The sequence below is a fragment of the Arabidopsis lyrata genome (assembly GCF_000004255.2).
Source record: "Arabidopsis lyrata subsp. lyrata unplaced genomic scaffold ARALYscaffold_3, whole genome shotgun sequence".
In the NCBI taxonomy this organism is placed as follows: domain Eukaryota; kingdom Viridiplantae; phylum Streptophyta; class Magnoliopsida; order Brassicales; family Brassicaceae; genus Arabidopsis; species Arabidopsis lyrata.
The window spans coordinates 24028487-24045513 of NW_003302553.1; the positions used below are offsets into that span (position 1 = coordinate 24028487).

The window sequence follows — 17027 nt, forward strand, 5'->3', positions numbered from 1 at the left end:
ATTTCCTTCTGAATTTGTATCTAAAAATTTTACTTTTTCAAATAAATAAATAAATAAATAATTTTCTTGTAAGCTTCTTTTAGAAAGATAATAAAGTATAACAAGGGTCGAATAAATCTTAAGGAATAAGGATTGTGACGGAGTCATGTGCGGTCTGCCAAAATTATATTAAAAAAAAAACCTTTAATATTGCAACAATATTAGGTTTTTAAAACTTTTTCTTGTTCTCTTTTTCCACAAAAACAAAACAAAATGCACTAAGCTATGGTTGGTTGTTGACTTAAATAAATACGAAATTCAGAAACAGTTAAAAGAATAATAGTATCTTCGAGTGTTGAAATGATTTATGCGCTGTGAGCAAGACACTGGCCATCAAGATTCCGTATTTCCAAATCTTATCATATAAAGATCAGATACACTTTTATTAAATCTTATTTTATCTAGTTTGTGTTGTTTTCCATGAGCAAAAAATGTGGTCTTATATTGTTAATCTTTCAAAGAAAAATAGTTCAAACATATTTTATTAAAAAAATATCGAATAAAATTAATTTTCAATTTTGGGACAAAAATACATTAACAATTAAAATGTTATTTAAATCTCCAAATTTTGATTGACCTCTTAGTAAAATAGTTACATTTCATTTATTTGACCACATTAGGAATGTCGTTAAGTTTCCAATAGAAATAAAGTCAATATGGGAGTGGAAGAAGATCATCTCTAAAAAATGTTTAAGCTGGTCAGTAGAGTGTAGACTTTTAAACCACAAAAAGGCTAGATTGGGCCTAGGTAATCCATCTTTTTTTCATAACCGCCTCAGTCTCCGATAGGGTTCGAACTGTCTCTCGTTCTGGTGGAATCGTAACGGAAACTTAACGTCATGTCTAATCCGGCCAAGTTTACGAAACTTAACTATATTACTAAGAGGCCGACTAAAATTTTGGACTTTAAATAACATTTGAAAGGCGATGTTTTTTTGTCCCAAATTTGAAAATTGATGTTTTTTCGACATTTTTCCATATTTTATTAGTTAAATTAAAATTTTTTTGAAGATTATGACGTCAAAATAAATTGGTAACTCGTGAATTGACTAAAAAATCCATTTACAATTTTTTTCTATTTTATTCCATATACAAATACCAAAGAAATCCAACATAATTCACTTTTGCTACTCTTAAATTGTGAGGTCATATATCCTCACATCTTCAAATAATCCACATATTCTACCAATAAGAAGAAGAAAAAAAACTTGTTGATGTCTCTAGTTCATATTGAAACAAACACAACATATGTTTTGGTTGGTAACATTTATCAATCGGCACAAGGTTTACAACTCTAATCATTGTCATATATTGTTTTGTACCGCTTTTCTTTACGTTAGATTTGACTGGTTTATTTCACCAATCGAATCCACAAGGATAACCAATAACAATGTTAAACAAGAGGCCATGGTCATAGTATTACATCATATAGTCATAAGCAAAAAAAAAAAAAAGAGAGAAAGAAAGAACAAGTGTAAGAGTAACGGAAGAATCTTGTCCCAACCAACATTGGCTTCAAAATAAAAACGATGGAATCTTATAATTGCATAAACACACACACACCCCTTACCCTACGGGATCGTGCTACATCAAGCCCCTAACTGTCAGTAGGTCCCATCCCCCTCAAAAATGGCACACTTCGTAAATAAGAAGAATGAGTCAAGGACATAATCGTCATTTTCTAATTTGATGCAAAAGACTTAACCATAAACCATTCCTCCTAGCTTCTTCCCTCTCTATTTAACCAACTAACCAACAATTCTTCCACTCTCACTTCTCCACTTTTTTTTTGGTTTTTTTTTGGCTTGTCTCTCCGGTCAAAATGCAGCTCTTTCCGGTCATCCTACCGACACTATGCCTCTTCCTCCACCTTCTAGGAGGCGGCTCTGGCTCTACTCCATCGTTGACTCACTCCAGTCAACAAGTGGCAGTCACCCGTTGGCTTCCCGCAACTGCCACCTGGTACGGAAGTCCCGAGGGCGACGGCAGCAGTGGTAAACATTTCTTTACATAATATCCACAACAATTGATTTACTTTTTACAGTAACAAAGTCAAAAGTTTACTGCGAAATCAATAACAATGCAAGGGCTTATTAATGAAACCGCAGGAGGAGCTTGTGGTTACGGGTCACTAGTGGACGTGAAGCCGTTTAAGGCAAGAGTTGGAGCGGTGAGTCCGATTCTGTTCAAGGGTGGTGAAGGCTGCGGTGCATGTTACAAAGTCAGGTGTCTCGACAAGACCATTTGCTCTAAGAGAGCAGTCACCATTATTGTCACCGACCAGTCACCGTCGGGACCATCTGCTAAAGCAAACCACACTCACTTCGACCTTAGCGGTGCCGCCTTTGGACATATGGCTATTCCCGGCCATAACGGTGTCATCCGCAACCGTGGCTTATTAAACATCCGCTACGGCCGGTACCTCTTGGCGCTCTAAATAACCAACTTATTATTTTATTTAACGAACAAATGAGTAAATGGTTTTTTCTTACATTGGGAGGACTAAACAAACAACTAAAGAAGCTTTAACGGCGTTCTTGTCTTTTATTGATGGTCCCGTATTTTGACCTTTGACTACACAACACACACCTATGGATCTCTGACACACACCTACACTTGTTTGTTTTTGTTTTGTAAAACAGAACGGCATGCAAATACAAAGGGAAGAACATAGCCTTCCATGTGAATGCAGGATCAACAGATTATTGGTTATCTCTTCTCATTGAGTATGAAGACGGTGAAGGAGACATTGGCTCTATGCACATTCGTCAAGTAATATTTCTCATTACTCTCTCCTACATTTTCTTTAAAATGTTTACTTAATTTTACTTCTTTTGTGTGTTGAATTATGAAGGCGGGGTCTAAGGAGTGGATATCAATGAAGCACATATGGGGAGCAAACTGGTGCATTGTCGAAGGACCACTCAAGGGACCATTCTCTGTGAAGCTTACAACTTTGTCCAACAACAAGACACTCTCTGCCGCCGACGTCATCCCCAGTAACTGGGTTCCCAAAGCTACTTACACCTCCCGCCTCAACTTCTCCCCTGTTCTCTAATTAACCACTCTTCGTTTTTTTTTGTTGTGGGAGAGAGTAACACGGAGAGGACAATGAGTGAGCCATCTCCAAAGTTAGGGGAAGAAGAGCTTGCAATGTGTGTGTGACTACTAACTTTTTATGTTGTCCATTTTCATTTTTTTTCCTTGTCCATAGGGATGTGTGTATCAATCATCTATAATCTTGTTTGTGGGACATTACTATATATAAGAAGAGAATTTACAAAAGATGTAATAATGTGCAAAATCTCATTCCTTTTTTCATCCAACTCTTTTGCCAGCCCCTCACAACTAGGCGACTCTTGCAAAATAATAATACCTCAAATTAATGTGTTTACATCATTCACTTTCTAACATGTTCCTACTTACATTATACAATACATTGTGTGCCTGGAAAGAGACGAAACAACTGGACCAGACCACCACGTGCCCCATTATCAAGTCACTACGAAAATAATGTATAGATGGTTCACATGCCATGACACTACTCAACTACCTTATGCCCACATCATACAATCAAATGATTCATCCAACAACCTTTACTTCTCAAGTCTTAATAAATGTGCACATAAGTATAAAATACGTGGAAACAAAATGATTTAAGGTGATCATCCAAGACAAAAACCAAATTTTGCAGAAGAAATATAATGGTAATAAAAAATAATAAACCAAAACAAAAGGACTAAAAATTCTCTCTCCAGAAGAGGAAATGGTGTGCTCACAGACATCGCCCAAAAGAGCTTCAATGTGCACATTACTTACCTCTTCTTATTTCCCCCGCAGCTATTGTGACTTCAATATCAAATAATCCCCCATCAGTAATACTAAAGACCCTTCACTCTGCCTTGGCTCCCTCGGCCTCAGTCACAGCTACAGGTTTCTCTCCCTCTCCCGAGGCAGCAGCATCAGGTTTCGCTGTTTCAACACTTGCATCTTTGGCAGGTGAAGCAGGTTTTTCCTCTGTCACCTTTGGATCTGCAGGTTTCCCATCTTTTAAGTCCTTGGCGTCTTTCCCAGCTTTTGCATCTTTGCCATCTTTGGCATCCTTCCCATCTTTGGCATCTTTGGCTGGAGGAGGAGGCGGCATCATGTGAGGTGGGGGATTTGTCTTAAGCTTCAAGAATATCTGTCTCATTCTCCCTAGATCAGTTGGCTTCCCAGGTTTAGGACCCTGGATAACATTCACTGATGGTTTCTTGTCCGGATCCTTTTTCCCTCTCTTCTTCTCGATGTTGGGAACCTCACGAGGGATTAGCTCTGCAATTGCTTTCCAGTAATGCTTGTCAACTTCTTTGTGGAACTTCTCTTGGTTAGCCCAGTATAGCTGCAAGAGAGGCAAATATCACACAAGTTTCCAATACACCCAAAAATCTCAAATGGCTGCGATTGTGAATTTTATCACTACTTACCTTCTCCTTTTCGCGGTTATCAGTCTTGTTGGTTTCAATGGTCTTCTCTCTTTTCTCATAGAAGGATTTCTTGTATTCTTCTGCTTCAGTTATGATCTGATTCCGCATCTCCTTCTCTTTCTTTTCCTTCTCCTCAAGGTGAATGGTGTTCAGACTGCACCAATGCGTGCCAAAATATCAGTTTCATATATGTTGAACAAGAAAAGCATGGTGGTTCCAGTCTAATCTGATACATAATTGACACACCAGAGAAGAAGAGGATAGCTACAACACATACAGGTTCTTTCTTATTCCAAATCAGATCATAGAGATTCTTTCATATACATAAAACAAAAAGCACGGTGGTTCCATTCTATCTGATACAGAATTGACACATCACAGAAGAAGATGATAGCTACAACACATACACTATTCGGACTCTTTCCTATTCCAGTACAGATCACAGAGATTCTTTCAATATATGATGAACCAAAAACCATGGTGGTTCAAGTCTAATCTGATACAGAATTGAGACATCACAGAAGAAGATTATAGCTACAACACATATTCTACTCAGGTTCGTTCTTATACCAAATCAGATTATAGCTACAATGACAACAAGGTCACATTTTTCTAATAGATTCTCGAATTTTGAAGATCGCATAATCGAATCGAATCTTAAACGATTGAAATCCTAAGCTTTTCTACCTAAGAAGACACTAAGATCTAGTAATCTACCAAGTCAAAAGCTTGAGATCTAGCCCTACTCCACAACAGGAAACGAATTGAAATGAACAACCGAGAATCAGAACACTAACCGGCGCCACTCACGGCGTTGGAAACCCTCCTCCCGCATCTCATTTGGATCTGGAAGAATCGGACCATCGGAAGCGAAGATCGCATCACCGCTTCCGTTAGCATCGTTAACGGAAGATTCAAAAGGCGAGGAAAAGTCATGGTTAGGTGAGGAAGCACCAAATCCATATCCGTTTGGGGAAGCAGGATTCTCAGATCCATAAGCTCCATCACCATTGAAAGAAGAGAATCCACCGGATTGATGTTGAGTCGGAGGTGGCTGGGCTTCGGAGAAATTATCGTAGCCACCAAAGTCATCGTGTTCAGATGGAGAATGGGTTTGAGCTGGGAAATCTCCGTCGTCAAAAGTCGCCATGCTTTTTGCTTCTTTGAGATTCGCAAGAAGAAGACTTTTGATCGCTGTGTTTTTTGATTCACAAGGAAGAGAAGAGAAGAGAAGAGAAGAGCCTTAAACGATGTCGTTTTTTAGTTTGGCGTAGATCTGATGATTTCATTTTAAAAAGGCCACGTTGACTAAAAACGTGTAACCAACTCACCGAACCGGTCGTCTTAAACGCTGCGTTTAGTCCTTCTTCTAGAAAGAGACAACAATGGCGGATCGGTTCTTCGATAACGTGATGCCTGATTTCGTGAAGGAGAAGGAAAGTGAATCTGGAGGAGATTCGCTTAGGAATCTGCTCGCTATGCCGTATTCGTCTCTCTCGCAGCAGCTCAAGCGATCCGCTTTGGATCTCAAGGAAACCGTAAGCGCAAATCTACTCTTCTTCCTTTCGATTGATTAGGTTACTCTGAAGTGGTGACTAAGTGTTGTTGTTTGTCTTTCTCAGGTAGTGATGGAAACTTGGGGTTTTAGTGGGCAGACTGTTGAAGACTTCACTCTTTACTCTGGAACTCTTGGAGCTGCGTTTTTACTCTTTAGAGCTTATCAAGTTACTGGAAACGTCAATGATCTTTCCCTTTGCTTGGAAATCGTCAAAGCTTGTGATGCTGCTTCTGCTTCCTCAGGGTACCTTCTTCTTCTTCTCCATTGTCTATAGAAACAAGTTGCTTTGAATTGTTGGTGAAAATATGAGACTTTTTTTGGTAGGGATGTTACTTTTCTCTGTGGCCGAGCTGGTGTTTGTGGTCTTGGCGCCGCTGCAGCTAAGCTTTCTGGTGAGGAGGAGTTGCTCAACTACTATTTGGCGCAATTTCGTCTGGTGTGCTTCTTCTCAGCTTTGTTCTTGGTACATTTTTTTGTTTTTCTTGGTTCTGAGATTGAAATCTATCATTTTTATAACAGATAAGACTATCTAGTGATCTTCCTAACGAGCTCTTGTATGGAAGAGTTGGTTATCTATGGGCTTGTTTGTTCATCAACAAGTACATTGGCAAAGAAACTTTGTCTTCAGATACCATTGTAAGTACAATTCTTAGGAAGATAGAGATATTGATGAGTCTCGTTTAGTTTCTTAATGAGTAAGACTCAGTGTGCAGCGGGAAGTTGCTCAGGAGATTATCAAGGACGGAAGATCAATGGCTAAGAAAGGAAGCTCACCGCTTATGTTTGAATGGTATGGCAAACGGTACTGGGGTGCAGCACATGGGCTTGCTGGTATTATGCACGTATTGATGGATGTTCAGCTGAAGCCTGACGAGGCAGAGGATGTGAAGGGAACCCTTAAGTATATGATCAAGAATCGGTTTCCAAGTGGAAATTACCCTGCTAGTGAAGAGGATAGGAGGAAAGATGTCCTTGTGCATTGGTGTCATGGAGCTCCTGGGATTGCTCTCACACTTGTGAAAGCTGCTGAGGTGACGATGCCTTTTTTTAGTTAGAATGTATGTGTCTGTTTTTAAATGCTTTCTAGACATTATTGAGAGAGAGAGTTGATCTCTGGGAAATGAAAACAAAACACACAGGTTTTTGGGGAGAGAGAGTTTCTGGAAGCGGGTGCAGCTGCAGCAGAGGTGGTTTGGAACCGTGGATTGCTCAAGCGGGTGGGGATCTGTCATGGAATAAGTGGGAATGCATATGTTTTTCTCTCGCTTTACAGAGCTACGGGAATGAGTGAGTATCTGTACCGTGCAAAAGCCTTTGCCAGTTTTCTGCTTGATAGAGGCCCCAAGTTACTCTCAAAAGGAGAAATGCATGGAGGTGATAGTCCTTATTCCTTGTTTGAAGGCGTTGCAGGCATGGCCTATCTCTACCTTGACATGGTCGACCCATCTCAAGCCAGGTTCCCAGGTTACGAGCTTTAAACTTCTAGATCGATAACAATCTCCATACTTTTGTCCATCAAATCCTTATCTCTTGTTATGGAGGAGGCACAAGGTAAGAGAGGGTGTGTGTATGTGTGTGTTTAGTACTAGCAAAATCTTGTTGTTGTTGTTTGACGGTGAATCAGTTTGAGTTGATATCTATTGGAACTCTCCGGAGATCTGTCCGGAGAGCCTGTAACTTTATGATGTTAGAAGGAACACAAAGGTTCTGTCCTTTCTGTATTGTCTTTTGAGTGAGTATTGACATAGTTTCTTCTCGAAACAAGGAATAAAAAACAGAGCATTTGCCTTCTTTGGAATATGCATTGGGTCTATACCATCATCAAACGCACTTACAAAATCTGTCTTACGTTCTTTGGATCTAAAACAAGAACAGAACACCATTCTCTTCTGCCTCTTCTACTTTAACATGTTCAATTCTGCCCGTAGTATAACACTCAAAACTCCTGTTCCTTGCGCACAAGACGCTCAGCATCTCCAAGCTCAACTTCACCGTCTTTTCTTTCCAGCCCGCCCTGAAACATCAACTCTATCTGCTCCAGCGACTTCCCACTTGTCTCCGGGACTAGCGCATACACGAAGATAACCGAGAGTGCAGACACGAGGGAGAAAACGAAGAAGGTTCCTCCGACCGTTATGGCACGTGACACAGAGAGGAAGGACATGGCCACCAGACCGCTGCACACCCTGTTTCCGACCGCCCCAAGCGCTGAGGCCTGGGCTCTTAGCCGTAGTGGGAAGATCTCTGATGTCAAGACCCAGCAAACAGGTCCCATCCCTATAGAGAAGAAGGCAACATTTCCACAAACAAAGAGAAGAGCCAAGGTTATCCCAAGCGTTCCTTGGCCGAGGAATGTGAGCGTGAAGCTTAGACAAAAGAGACACAGAGTCATTCCAATTGTGCTCACATAAAGCAGCGGTTTCCGGCCAACACTATCGATCAGGAAGGTGGCAAATAGTATGAACACTGTTTTTGTAATCCCAACAGCGACAGTTGCAGCGAGCAGTTTGGTCTCGTCTTGTATCCCAGCCTCTTTCAGGATCTCTGGACTATAGTAGACTGTGGCGTCGATTCCTGTGATCTGCTGGAAACATTGGATCCCAAATCCAACAATCAGCATTTTCCGTACAACAGGAGATGGGCTTAGAAGCTCACGCCACACCGGCCTGTCCTCGCTGCCTTCTGTATGTGCAGCCGCCAATTGTATCTCTGCAAGCCGCTCTTCCACTTCATCATCTCGTTCATTTGTTTTCATAAGCACCTCTCGTGCACTGTCCACTCGGCCTTTCATCACCAGCCACCTCGGCGACTCAGGGATCACACACAGCGCAAATCCTATGAACACCGAAGGAAGAATCCCAACTGCAAGCATGATCCTCCAGCTGATATGCACGGAAAGCCCCGAGAAAGCGTAGTTCGAAACATAGCCTAGCAAGATCCCTAGATTTATGAAGATCTCAGGGAACGAAGTGAAAAATCCTCTGGCTACAGTAGGGGATATCTCGGCGATGTAGACAGGAGCGATCATGACACCAAGTCCAATCCCAATGCCGGCTAAAGTTCTTCCGATCATCAAAACCTCGAAAGACGGAGCGACAGCCATCACCGCAGCACCAGTCTGAAAGACGAGAGCAGCCAAGGCCATGGTCCATTTTCTACCGATGGAGTCAGAGGTTCTGCCGCCGGCTAAGCTGCCGAAGAGTGAAATAATGCTGAGGCTACCAATGAGCACTTCCGTCTGCACCTCCGTTATTTTGAGATCCTGCTGTATGAACAACACCGCACCGCTCATTACCCCAACATCTGACAAATACCAAAAACAGAGCACACACAGCTTTTCTAAGTCAACAAAGTAAAAGAAGAAGAGGAAGAAGAAGAATCCGATTATATGTGTAAAAACTAACCGTAGCCGAGAAGAACATTGTTCAAGGATGCAAAAAAAGCACAAGCCATAACGTATTTTCTGGTTCTACTGTTTCTAGCCTCTGCTTCACGATGATTCTCCGCGTCGGAGTCCATTCTCTGATACTTATTCTTCTTATTTCCGACAGAGACCGCCGGAAAACCCGAGCCACCGCCATTTCCAACCTCCGGCAGATTCATCATCTCCCTCCGCCGAGGCTTCAGACAGCAGACTCAGGTGGTGTCCGTTTTCGGAAAGAGAGAATTCAGACAACGACTTGAGAAGTAAAGTCGTAGATCTCGGAAGAAGGGCTTTAGATGACCAGATCTGAACCGGAGAGACTTGTTAAAAATTTCATCGTCTCTATTTGACCAAATTGGTGAATTTTCTAATGAGGTAATCCAACTTGACTCCTTCCATTGCCCACCTTTGTTTACATATTTAAGTCATTAACATTACGTTTCAAGAAATAGAATTACTTTTCCTACCAAAAAAAAAAGAAATAGAATTACTTTTAGATTTTTTTTCTTAAAAGAGTAAAAAAAGCTGGAAAGATATTTAAGAACCTTATTAAATTAAGATAAATTAGAGTTTTCAAGGTAATAATAACAGCTCATCTTTTATAGCGTCATTAGCACACTCTTAAAAGGCATGAAAACATTTATTAAATACTAAATAAATCAGGGTTTCAAATTTGGACAGTTAAAACCTTTTTTTATGAAATAAAATTGAATTCACTTCCAATGGCCGCTACCTATGAATGAGATCTGTCGGTAGTTCTTCCAAGCTCATTGGAACTACAGAGACTGTGTCATTGACGTGGCACCAACTATCTTTAAATTGATTGATATTTTTCTGCTAATTTTGTAATTTCGTATAATACAGACTTAATATTGCTGCAAAACTTGGATTATAATCTCCTTATGAGCTGGATATACTATATCTAGATAGAATTCTCTATATAGAACAATTTCTTTCTTAGGCTTGTAGACTAATTAAACAGGAGTGGCAACTTCATGAACATAACCACCTTATGAGTTTTATTGTCACATGTTCCATGCCAGACAGACTTGCAACTAAAAACATTCATCTTCTTTATTTCTGAATAAACAACAATCATGTACATACGTTTAATGCTTTCAAACTCAAACAATCAAAATCACTTCCTTGAGTGGGAAAATAAAATACCAGTGAGGTCGAGACTTGGGGGAATTACACGACGGCTGCTGATGGAGCCTTCCCCAATGTGTTCCACAATATATAATCCCCTGAAGTCACCTGTTCATGTACATATCATGTAGAGCCTTTAGAGTTTTACCAATCCAGTTCAAACATCGCCTGGGAACTTTAAATTTTAGCAGTGTCTTACCTGAGCAGAAAACTCAACCGGTGACTTTGTGGTTGGGTAGATATTGACCTAACAAAACAAAGGGAGGCAACAATAAGTCGATAATATGGGCTACCACTGTAAACTAATCATTCCAACTTGCAAAAGCTTACTGATTTTGTGTCGATTGACATTCGAGATACAGATGCCCCGACAATTTTGAACGAGACCTGTAAACCAGAAGATAGATTTGAACAATAAACAAGTCCAAAAGATTTCAAAAGGAAGCAAAAGACATACATACCTTGGCATAATCATAGGCTTGCCAACAGAACGGTTCCTCCAACTCAACTGCTGGGAGATCCTTGTTCATTTTCTGCACCAAGAAGTCCTCCGCGTTCACCACATTCTCAACGCTCTCATCCTCACTCTCTTCATCATCCCCATCCCCTCTTCTCCTACTCTGCAATGGACTAAACTTGATTGTCCCGGGGAAAGTAGCCTCAAGGCTTTTCCCAGAAAGACTACGTCCGCTTCCCAGAATCCTCCACTCAACAGAGTGCTCTGTGGTTAAAACAGTCCCAGCTGATGGAGTCCCATCAAATGCCACTATCCGTCTCCGTGGAAAGGGCATAGTAATAGTGCAGAATTCCATTGACAGAGGAGCCCTGTAACCTTCCATGAGGTGCACCTTGAAGAGGAATGCACCCTCGTCTTCTGAAACCATTGACAGCTGATAGAACCCTTTCACTGGTGGTCCGAGTCCACAACCCGCCTGGTATCGCATGAGAACAAAGTTACCCAAGGGAGGCTGGAAAACAATGTTCTGCTTGTCGATCCCATGTGCTGGAACTTGGGCACATGGATGGAAAGATATAGCTTCGATGTGGGCTGTACTCAGCCCTGCCAGAGGAAACGACACATCAGGCAGCCCTTCTAGCTCTGCCCGACAGTTTATCTGTCCCGCAACAGATACATTATCAGGAATCTCATCGCGGTCGTACATTGCAGCGTTAACCGTCTCATGAATTGTGAACAATAGCCTTTGCTTTCCTTTGTACAGGTATGGCTTCCATGCTGGTTGCTTTAGTTCTTGGGGAGGAGGATCAGCATAGGAAAAGCCATTCGCTTTCATAGCAAATATATTAGACAAGCTGAGGTCCAATGGAGTACCTGCAGAAGTGATTAAAAGATTCTAGGGTTTTATAGCACATCAATCAGGAAACAAATGGTCTAGCAGGTAACAGAATAAACCATATATGACAGAGAGAAAATACTAACCAAACGGCATAGCAGTAGCGATAAAATTTCTAAGCAAATCTCTATCCAGTAACCTCGACCCTGTTTTGGGAGCATCTGATGCTGTGGCTCCCGTCGTTGCAGCTCCAGACGGGGAAGAAGATGCAAGCGGTGCAGCTACAGGTTTTGGCCTCGATGAGATACCAATGCTTCCAGTTATTGAATCAAACAACCCACCAACTGATGGAGACGCACTTACAACAACCTCAGGTTCCACAGTATCACCAGAAACGATGTCACCAAATGCATGAGCCACCATGAAAGCCCTACAACATGAGTGACAAGTGCAATTCAAGGAGTTGAACATCACTCTTAGACCTTGAGGAAGGAGATGAAGAGCTATAAGTACCCTGTAACGGATGAAATGTTAAGCAAGAGAGATGACAAACTCAAATCTTCACCAACAGCTGGTCCACAATCAGATCTCCTACATAACTTGACGTAATCTTTCATCTCCTTTGGCTCAACCAAAGGCAAGACAAGGATAGAGTAAAGGGCTTTAGTGTGCAGGGCAATAGGCCAGAGAATGTTCCTCTCGTTTTTATCAGATTCATCATCATCATCATCTTCTTCGCTTAAGCAAAGGCTGATAATATGACGAGTGATGGGATCATCAACCCAAGAATCCGATCCTTTGGTGGATTGAGCAACACGTATACCATATCCACGAGTAGAGCCTTCCCTAATTCGGATTCGAAATTCAATTTTACATTTCCAGAGAATCTAATTGAGCTACCAAGAGAAAAGTGTTGTACCGTCTCTTTCTTCGAGTAAAAGCGTTGGAGATTTGCTGATCAGTGGGAAGTCTAGGAGTGTTTTCGTTTTCCGACTTGTAAACGGAGCACCATTGCTTCTCGACGACCGGAAACCTCCTGATTTGCATAGAAATTGAGAGTTAGAAATTGGAATGAGTGAGATTGGGTTTATAGAAGAATTAGAAACCTGGAGAAAACAACAGCTTCTTGATTGTTGATGATCCAGAGAGCTCTGATACTGCAACCAGAGGGCATAGTTGAATTGATGTTAACGGCGGTTCCGATCACAGAGCCGTTCTGGTTGGTTTTGGGACGATGACGAAGACGACGGAGTATCTAAACGATGATGGGCTGAATGTTTGGGCCTTCGTAAATTTTAATGGGCCATTTGTTATTCGACTATGAAAGGTCCAAGAGTCCCCAAATCTAATGGCCCAACGGTCAAAATCCTTCAACCTAATTTTCAAATTGCTTCTTCTAGGGGATTGGTGCAGAGCTCTGAATTGAGCTTAATTACCATAGATATACTTAAGACTAGTCAATCGAAGTCGAGGAAGAATCGTATCCGACAAGTTCATGGAGCCGCACAAACAGAGAAGATGAATAAGAAGGATGTTGTGTTGTGAATATGAGTAGTGTAGAATGAATAGTCGTCGTCTGATGAATCAATGAGGGGAACTCTTTGTTATGTATGAGTTGGTTATGAATGAACAAGTATGCTCGTGTTGCTTCCGGTGATTTTTCGGTGATTTTCCGTTGATAAAAGACAAGAATGACAATGTATCATCATCATCATCATCAGCTCCAAAAAAGACAACAAACGAGCAGGCAAAATTAAAGCAAACCGTAGAAAAAGAGAACAAAAATGGCTTAGATGCTGCTAGAGTCACGGCCAAAGACAAAGCGTCGAGTCCAATCAGAGATGACGAGCATCCTTGTGCGCCAGCTTACCAGTTTGCTGGCGTAGACAGAGTACCAGAGCCACTGGCTGCTGTGTCCAATGGAGACCCAATCTCCTGGCAGTTCTGCTGCTGTCTGTTCCCCTCCCAGCGGAGCAAACGATCCAAAATGTCTGTACCTGAATGGTTGGAACCGATGTCGACCCTCTCCTCTAAACCTCAATGGTCCCTCTGGCTTCCTCTCACATTTCTCCATTTTGTTGAAGCACTTTGCGAGGTACTTCCCTTGTTGCGATGCAACCTGTCAAGAATCAATACATCAAAATGATCTGTGTGGATTGATTTCATCTTGTTTTTATCTATAAGAAGCTTACCTGTGCAGTTGCTGGAAGGTTCTTCATCTGTGAATCAACCTCAGAGAGAGCTTGCTTAAAATTCTCGATGTTTACTTGTGTGTCCTCACCATTTGCACTCTTGAGCAAGTGTGCAATGTTCTTCAGCTTATTCTTCTTTAAGTAGAGCTCCACCTGAGGGTACCTCTGGCAAATGTCTTTAACCACACCATTGAAATCTTTCTTGTTTAAAGTTCCTGTGTTTCCCTTGTCTGCTTTGCTGAAAATCGCAGCTATATCTTCCTGTTTGTTCAACAACAGACCAGTCATCATTTGTAAGATATAGACACAATGAAAGGTATATATATGTGGTGTTAAAATGATGGGATACCATGACTCTGCGTTGGTTGATCGTTGCAGTGTCACCTAAAGCATAAACATCCTCACATCCCTCCACTCTAAGCCATTCGTCAGTAGCCAAGACACGTCTCTGCCCCTGTAACCATACTCAATCTAGTGAGGTGGGACATTAGCAAATTAATGATTTCTTCATGCGATCAAGTGTTATCTAACCTGACCAATCTGCTGCATAAAGTCTCTGATGACAGGACGTGAACCAATTCCTGTTGACCACACAACCATACCATAAGGTTCAGAGACAATTTTGCCAGTTTCTCTTTCCTTTGTGGATATCTCATCAGCAGTCACTCCCACAACCATTGAACCTGTCTTCAGATCTATACCGTCTCTCTGGAACTTTTCCTCAGCAAAAGCAGTGATTCTCTTGTCAAACCTGTGGGGGAATTGCACCAACATTAGAAAAGAAGCAGATATAGCCAAAGTTATAGAAGCTTGAGTGGAACTTACATGTTGAGGATGTGGTCGCCTGCTTCGAGAAGAGTGATTCTTGTGAACTCTTGGACCTTTGGGTATATCTTAGCCACATCCTGGACTAAGAAATCATGAAGCTCTGCTGAGAACTCGACCCCAGTTGGTCCTCCACCAACCACAACGAAATGCAGAATCTTTTTCCTCTCTTCTTCAGTTAGATTAGGAAGAGAGGCTCTCTCGAAACAGTCGATGACCGAATGACGGATGTTTAGAGCATCCTCTGCTTCTTTAAGGAAATAGGCATGTTCCTCAACTCCAGGGGTGTTGAATGTGTTAGGCTTAGCTCCAACAGCTATGACTAGAATGTCATAATCCATGTCAAACTCTGTTGTGCCCTTAAGACTTGACCCTTCCTTGGACCGGCAGTGGAGTTTCTTGTTCGATGGATCAATCTTCACACACTCTGCTTCTTTGTACTCAAATCCTTTCTTGCGCATAAGACCACGAATGGGTTCAACAATGCTACGGGCTTCGACAGTACCATTGGTAACACTTGGCAAGAGAGGAGTGAATAGGAAAAAGTTACGAGGAGAGACAACTTGAACATCATAGTTAGGGTTGTTCAAGTAATTCAAGAAGCTGTAGCCACTCCACCCACTGCCAAGAACGACCACCTTCTTCTTCCTTATTGGTTGACCATCTGAGTCAAGAGTAGCGTCTGCGTGTAATACACGTTTCAATGGATTCGAGTCTGAATACACCAGTACACCACCACCACTGCACAACAATACATAAAACCACAAATATCAGAGAGAGGATGATATATAAAGACACAAACCAAAATAAATGTGAAACCTACGTTACCAAAAAAAACATAGATCTGAGTCTTAAGAATGTATAATGCATAGGAGAGGCCAAAAAAGGACAAAACTTTCAGCGAAAAAATCGGATTCTTGCATCGGAGAGGTCAAAATATAACTAAATATACTAAGAAAACAGTCAAAGAGTTATATATATATTACACAGCTGAAGGAAGAAGAAGAAGTGTAGGAATGGTGAAGCAGATCTAAAGGAAAAGAAGGAGAGACCTGAAAGAGCTGAAAACAAGAAGCTTGGAAGCAGAAGGGTAAGCCTTGAACAAGCTAAAAGCTCTCTGGTAAAAGCTATGGAAGCTCATGATGATGATTCGGCAAATTTCTCAAACCTCAGATCCAAAAGAAAGCTGAGAGCTTTATTAGAGAATTTGGAAGAGAGGCTGCGAATGTGAGAGAATATGCAAAATGGAAACTATCAAAGCTACTTTAGGGTACGTGAGAGAGAAGGTCGGCGACACACTAAACAAATTATAAAAAGAAAAGACAGTGAGGTATTTAGGAAATTGGAGTAACGCCCAAGTAAATTTAGGAATATGTCATTTATTATATTCTTAGTGTTATTTAAAATTAAAAAGTAAATAAAGGGCAGATTTTTTTAGGGTTTGACTTCTCTCAAAACTCGAGACTTTAAACGACATTATGTTCCGCGTTCACTGGAGATTTTTTTTTTTTTTTATTAGGAACTCGAACAACTGTTGGATTCGATTTTGATTTGTATTGTTGATTATTTTACGATATTATTGGGTGATATCAATCAAAACGATTTAAATGGCAATTTGGTTTGAAATGCACCTATTAAATGTATTGGGTAAGAGATTCGAATCTTTTTGGTAACATTTTATACTTATTAAAAATGTATGATGACGTGTACGCTGATGTGTCGCCTATGTGGACACTCTAGATGGAGATAGATGGAGAGAAAACTCTCTCATTATATATATAGATTTTTGAATAATGTTAAAGCTAATAAAGAAGAATGGAATATACCCAATTGAATTAAGAGAAAATTAGAAATAAAGGATGTCTAATAAAAAGTTTGACTATATACATTTTTTTTGTCAAAATGTTACTTTGTACTAAAATACCCTTACACCCAATTTTTAGTAGTTTTTAAAAAGTTAAACCAGGAAAACATGTAGATATACATGAATATAAATGATTTTTATAAAACAGGTGATTTAGTTGAAAAAAAAATTGATTTTTTACTAGATAAAATTTCGTCTAATATTATTCTTAGAATACG

General features: G+C 40.8%; 7 protein-coding genes across 8 annotated transcripts; 3 read left to right on the top strand and 4 right to left on the bottom strand.

Annotated features, from left to right (window-relative positions):
* Nucleotides 1-1548: 1548 nt before the first annotated feature.
* On the top strand, nucleotides 1549-3365 carry LOC9320286 (expansin-B1). The gene is made up of 4 exons (XM_002884174.2): nucleotides 1549-2033; nucleotides 2148-2457; nucleotides 2682-2811; nucleotides 2894-3365. The coding sequence occupies exons 1-4, from the start codon at nucleotides 1862-1864 to the stop codon at nucleotides 3095-3097; spliced, it is 816 nt and encodes a 271-aa protein (XP_002884220.1). The 5' UTR covers nucleotides 1549-1861; the 3' UTR covers nucleotides 3098-3365.
* Nucleotides 3366-3593: 228 nt separating this feature from the next.
* LOC9320287 (clathrin light chain 1) lies at nucleotides 3594-5781 on the bottom strand. The gene is made up of 3 exons (XM_002886256.2): nucleotides 5303-5781; nucleotides 4506-4659; nucleotides 3594-4420 (listed from the first exon to the last, which is right to left on the bottom strand). The coding sequence occupies exons 1-3, from the start codon at nucleotides 5653-5655 to the stop codon at nucleotides 3932-3934; spliced, it is 996 nt and encodes a 331-aa protein (XP_002886302.1). The 5' UTR covers nucleotides 5656-5781; the 3' UTR covers nucleotides 3594-3931.
* Nucleotides 5782-5803: 22 nt separating this feature from the next.
* LOC9322369 (lanC-like protein GCL2) lies at nucleotides 5804-7824 on the top strand. The gene is made up of 6 exons (XM_021032028.1): nucleotides 5804-6043; nucleotides 6128-6306; nucleotides 6388-6499; nucleotides 6583-6699; nucleotides 6777-7094; nucleotides 7203-7824. Exons 1-6 carry the CDS (start codon nucleotides 5891-5893, stop codon nucleotides 7539-7541), a joined length of 1218 nt encoding a protein of 405 aa, XP_020887687.1. The 5' UTR covers nucleotides 5804-5890; the 3' UTR covers nucleotides 7542-7824.
* LOC9320288 (probable polyol transporter 4) lies at nucleotides 7749-9891 on the bottom strand. Its single transcript, XM_021032027.1, has 2 exons — nucleotides 9468-9891; nucleotides 7749-9366 (listed from the first exon to the last, which is right to left on the bottom strand). Exons 1-2 carry the CDS (start codon nucleotides 9667-9669, stop codon nucleotides 8000-8002), a joined length of 1569 nt encoding a protein of 522 aa, XP_020887686.1. The 5' UTR covers nucleotides 9670-9891; the 3' UTR covers nucleotides 7749-7999.
* On the top strand, nucleotides 9858-10366 carry LOC110230171. Its single transcript, XM_021032185.1, is given in 3 exon segments — nucleotides 9858-9862; nucleotides 10193-10212; nucleotides 10215-10366. Coding segments are annotated over 3 exon segments (147 nt in total). The 3' UTR covers nucleotides 10337-10366.
* A 113-nt stretch (nucleotides 10367-10479) lies between these two features.
* Nucleotides 10480-13164, bottom strand: LOC9322370 (AP-5 complex subunit mu). Of its 2 annotated transcripts, XM_002886258.2 has the most exons (9): nucleotides 13035-13164; nucleotides 12848-12964; nucleotides 12442-12774; nucleotides 12075-12358; nucleotides 11098-11966; nucleotides 10967-11023; nucleotides 10836-10883; nucleotides 10655-10744; nucleotides 10480-10567 (listed from the first exon to the last, which is right to left on the bottom strand). In XM_002886258.2, exons 1-8 carry the CDS (start codon nucleotides 13100-13102, stop codon nucleotides 10679-10681), a joined length of 1842 nt encoding a protein of 613 aa, XP_002886304.1. In that variant the 5' UTR covers nucleotides 13103-13164; the 3' UTR covers nucleotides 10480-10567; nucleotides 10655-10678. The 2 variants fall into 2 exon arrangements, with proteins under 2 accessions (XP_002886304.1, XP_020887685.1); XM_021032026.1 differs by lacking the exon at nucleotides 10480-10567 and having other exon boundaries at nucleotides 12442-12769; nucleotides 13035-13130.
* A 412-nt stretch (nucleotides 13165-13576) lies between these two features.
* Nucleotides 13577-16230, bottom strand: LOC9322371 (external alternative NAD(P)H-ubiquinone oxidoreductase B4, mitochondrial). Its single transcript, XM_002886259.2, has 6 exons — nucleotides 15998-16230; nucleotides 14946-15686; nucleotides 14652-14871; nucleotides 14470-14574; nucleotides 14121-14381; nucleotides 13577-14047 (listed from the first exon to the last, which is right to left on the bottom strand). Exons 1-6 carry the CDS (start codon nucleotides 16084-16086, stop codon nucleotides 13718-13720), a joined length of 1746 nt encoding a protein of 581 aa, XP_002886305.1. The 5' UTR covers nucleotides 16087-16230; the 3' UTR covers nucleotides 13577-13717.
* Nucleotides 16231-17027: the final 797 nt, after the last annotated feature.

Excerpts from the sequence above, each read along its gene's own strand:
- LOC9322370 (XM_002886258.2), bottom strand. The coding sequence starts at position 13,102 with ATGCCCTCTGGTTGCAGTATCAGAGCTCTCTGGATCATCAACAATCAA. Across the intron at positions 12,775-12,847 it reads TTTACTCGAAGAAAGAGACG|GGAAGGCTCTACTCGTGGAT; the intron begins GTACAACACTTT and ends AATCCGAATTAG. Across the intron at positions 11,967-12,074 it reads CGCTACTGCTATGCCGTTTG|GTACTCCATTGGACCTCAGC; the intron begins GTTAGTATTTTC and ends TCACTTCTGCAG.
- LOC9322371 (XM_002886259.2), bottom strand. The coding sequence starts at position 16,086 with ATGAGCTTCCATAGCTTTTACCAGAGAGCTTTTAGCTTGTTCAAGGCT. Across the intron at positions 15,687-15,997 it reads CTTGTTTTCAGCTCTTTCAG|TGGTGGTGGTGTACTGGTGT; the intron begins GTCTCTCCTTCT and ends ATTGTTGTGCAG. Across the intron at positions 14,048-14,120 it reads ACCTTCCAGCAACTGCACAG|GTTGCATCGCAACAAGGGAA; the intron begins GTAAGCTTCTTA and ends GATTCTTGACAG.
- LOC9322369 (XM_021032028.1), top strand. The coding sequence starts at position 5,891 with ATGGCGGATCGGTTCTTCGATAACGTGATGCCTGATTTCGTGAAGGAG. Across the intron at positions 6,500-6,582 it reads ATTTGGCGCAATTTCGTCTG|ATAAGACTATCTAGTGATCT; the intron begins GTGTGCTTCTTC and ends TTTTTATAACAG. Across the intron at positions 7,095-7,202 it reads CACTTGTGAAAGCTGCTGAG|GTTTTTGGGGAGAGAGAGTT; the intron begins GTGACGATGCCT and ends CAAAACACACAG.
- LOC9320288 (XM_021032027.1), bottom strand. The coding sequence starts at position 9,669 with ATGATGAATCTGCCGGAGGTTGGAAATGGCGGTGGCTCGGGTTTTCCG. Across the intron at positions 9,367-9,467 it reads CAATGTTCTTCTCGGCTACG|ATGTTGGGGTAATGAGCGGT; the intron begins GTTAGTTTTTAC and ends GGTATTTGTCAG.
- LOC9320286 (XM_002884174.2), top strand. The coding sequence starts at position 1,862 with ATGCAGCTCTTTCCGGTCATCCTACCGACACTATGCCTCTTCCTCCAC. Across the intron at positions 2,458-2,681 it reads TTAAACATCCGCTACGGCCG|AACGGCATGCAAATACAAAG; the intron begins GTACCTCTTGGC and ends TTTGTAAAACAG. Across the intron at positions 2,812-2,893 it reads GCTCTATGCACATTCGTCAA|GCGGGGTCTAAGGAGTGGAT; the intron begins GTAATATTTCTC and ends TGAATTATGAAG.
- LOC9320287 (XM_002886256.2), bottom strand. The coding sequence starts at position 5,655 with ATGGCGACTTTTGACGACGGAGATTTCCCAGCTCAAACCCATTCTCCA. Across the intron at positions 4,660-5,302 it reads CAACGCCGTGAGTGGCGCCG|TCTGAACACCATTCACCTTG; the intron begins GTTAGTGTTCTG and ends GCATTGGTGCAG. Across the intron at positions 4,421-4,505 it reads ATAACCGCGAAAAGGAGAAG|CTATACTGGGCTAACCAAGA; the intron begins GTAAGTAGTGAT and ends CCTCTCTTGCAG.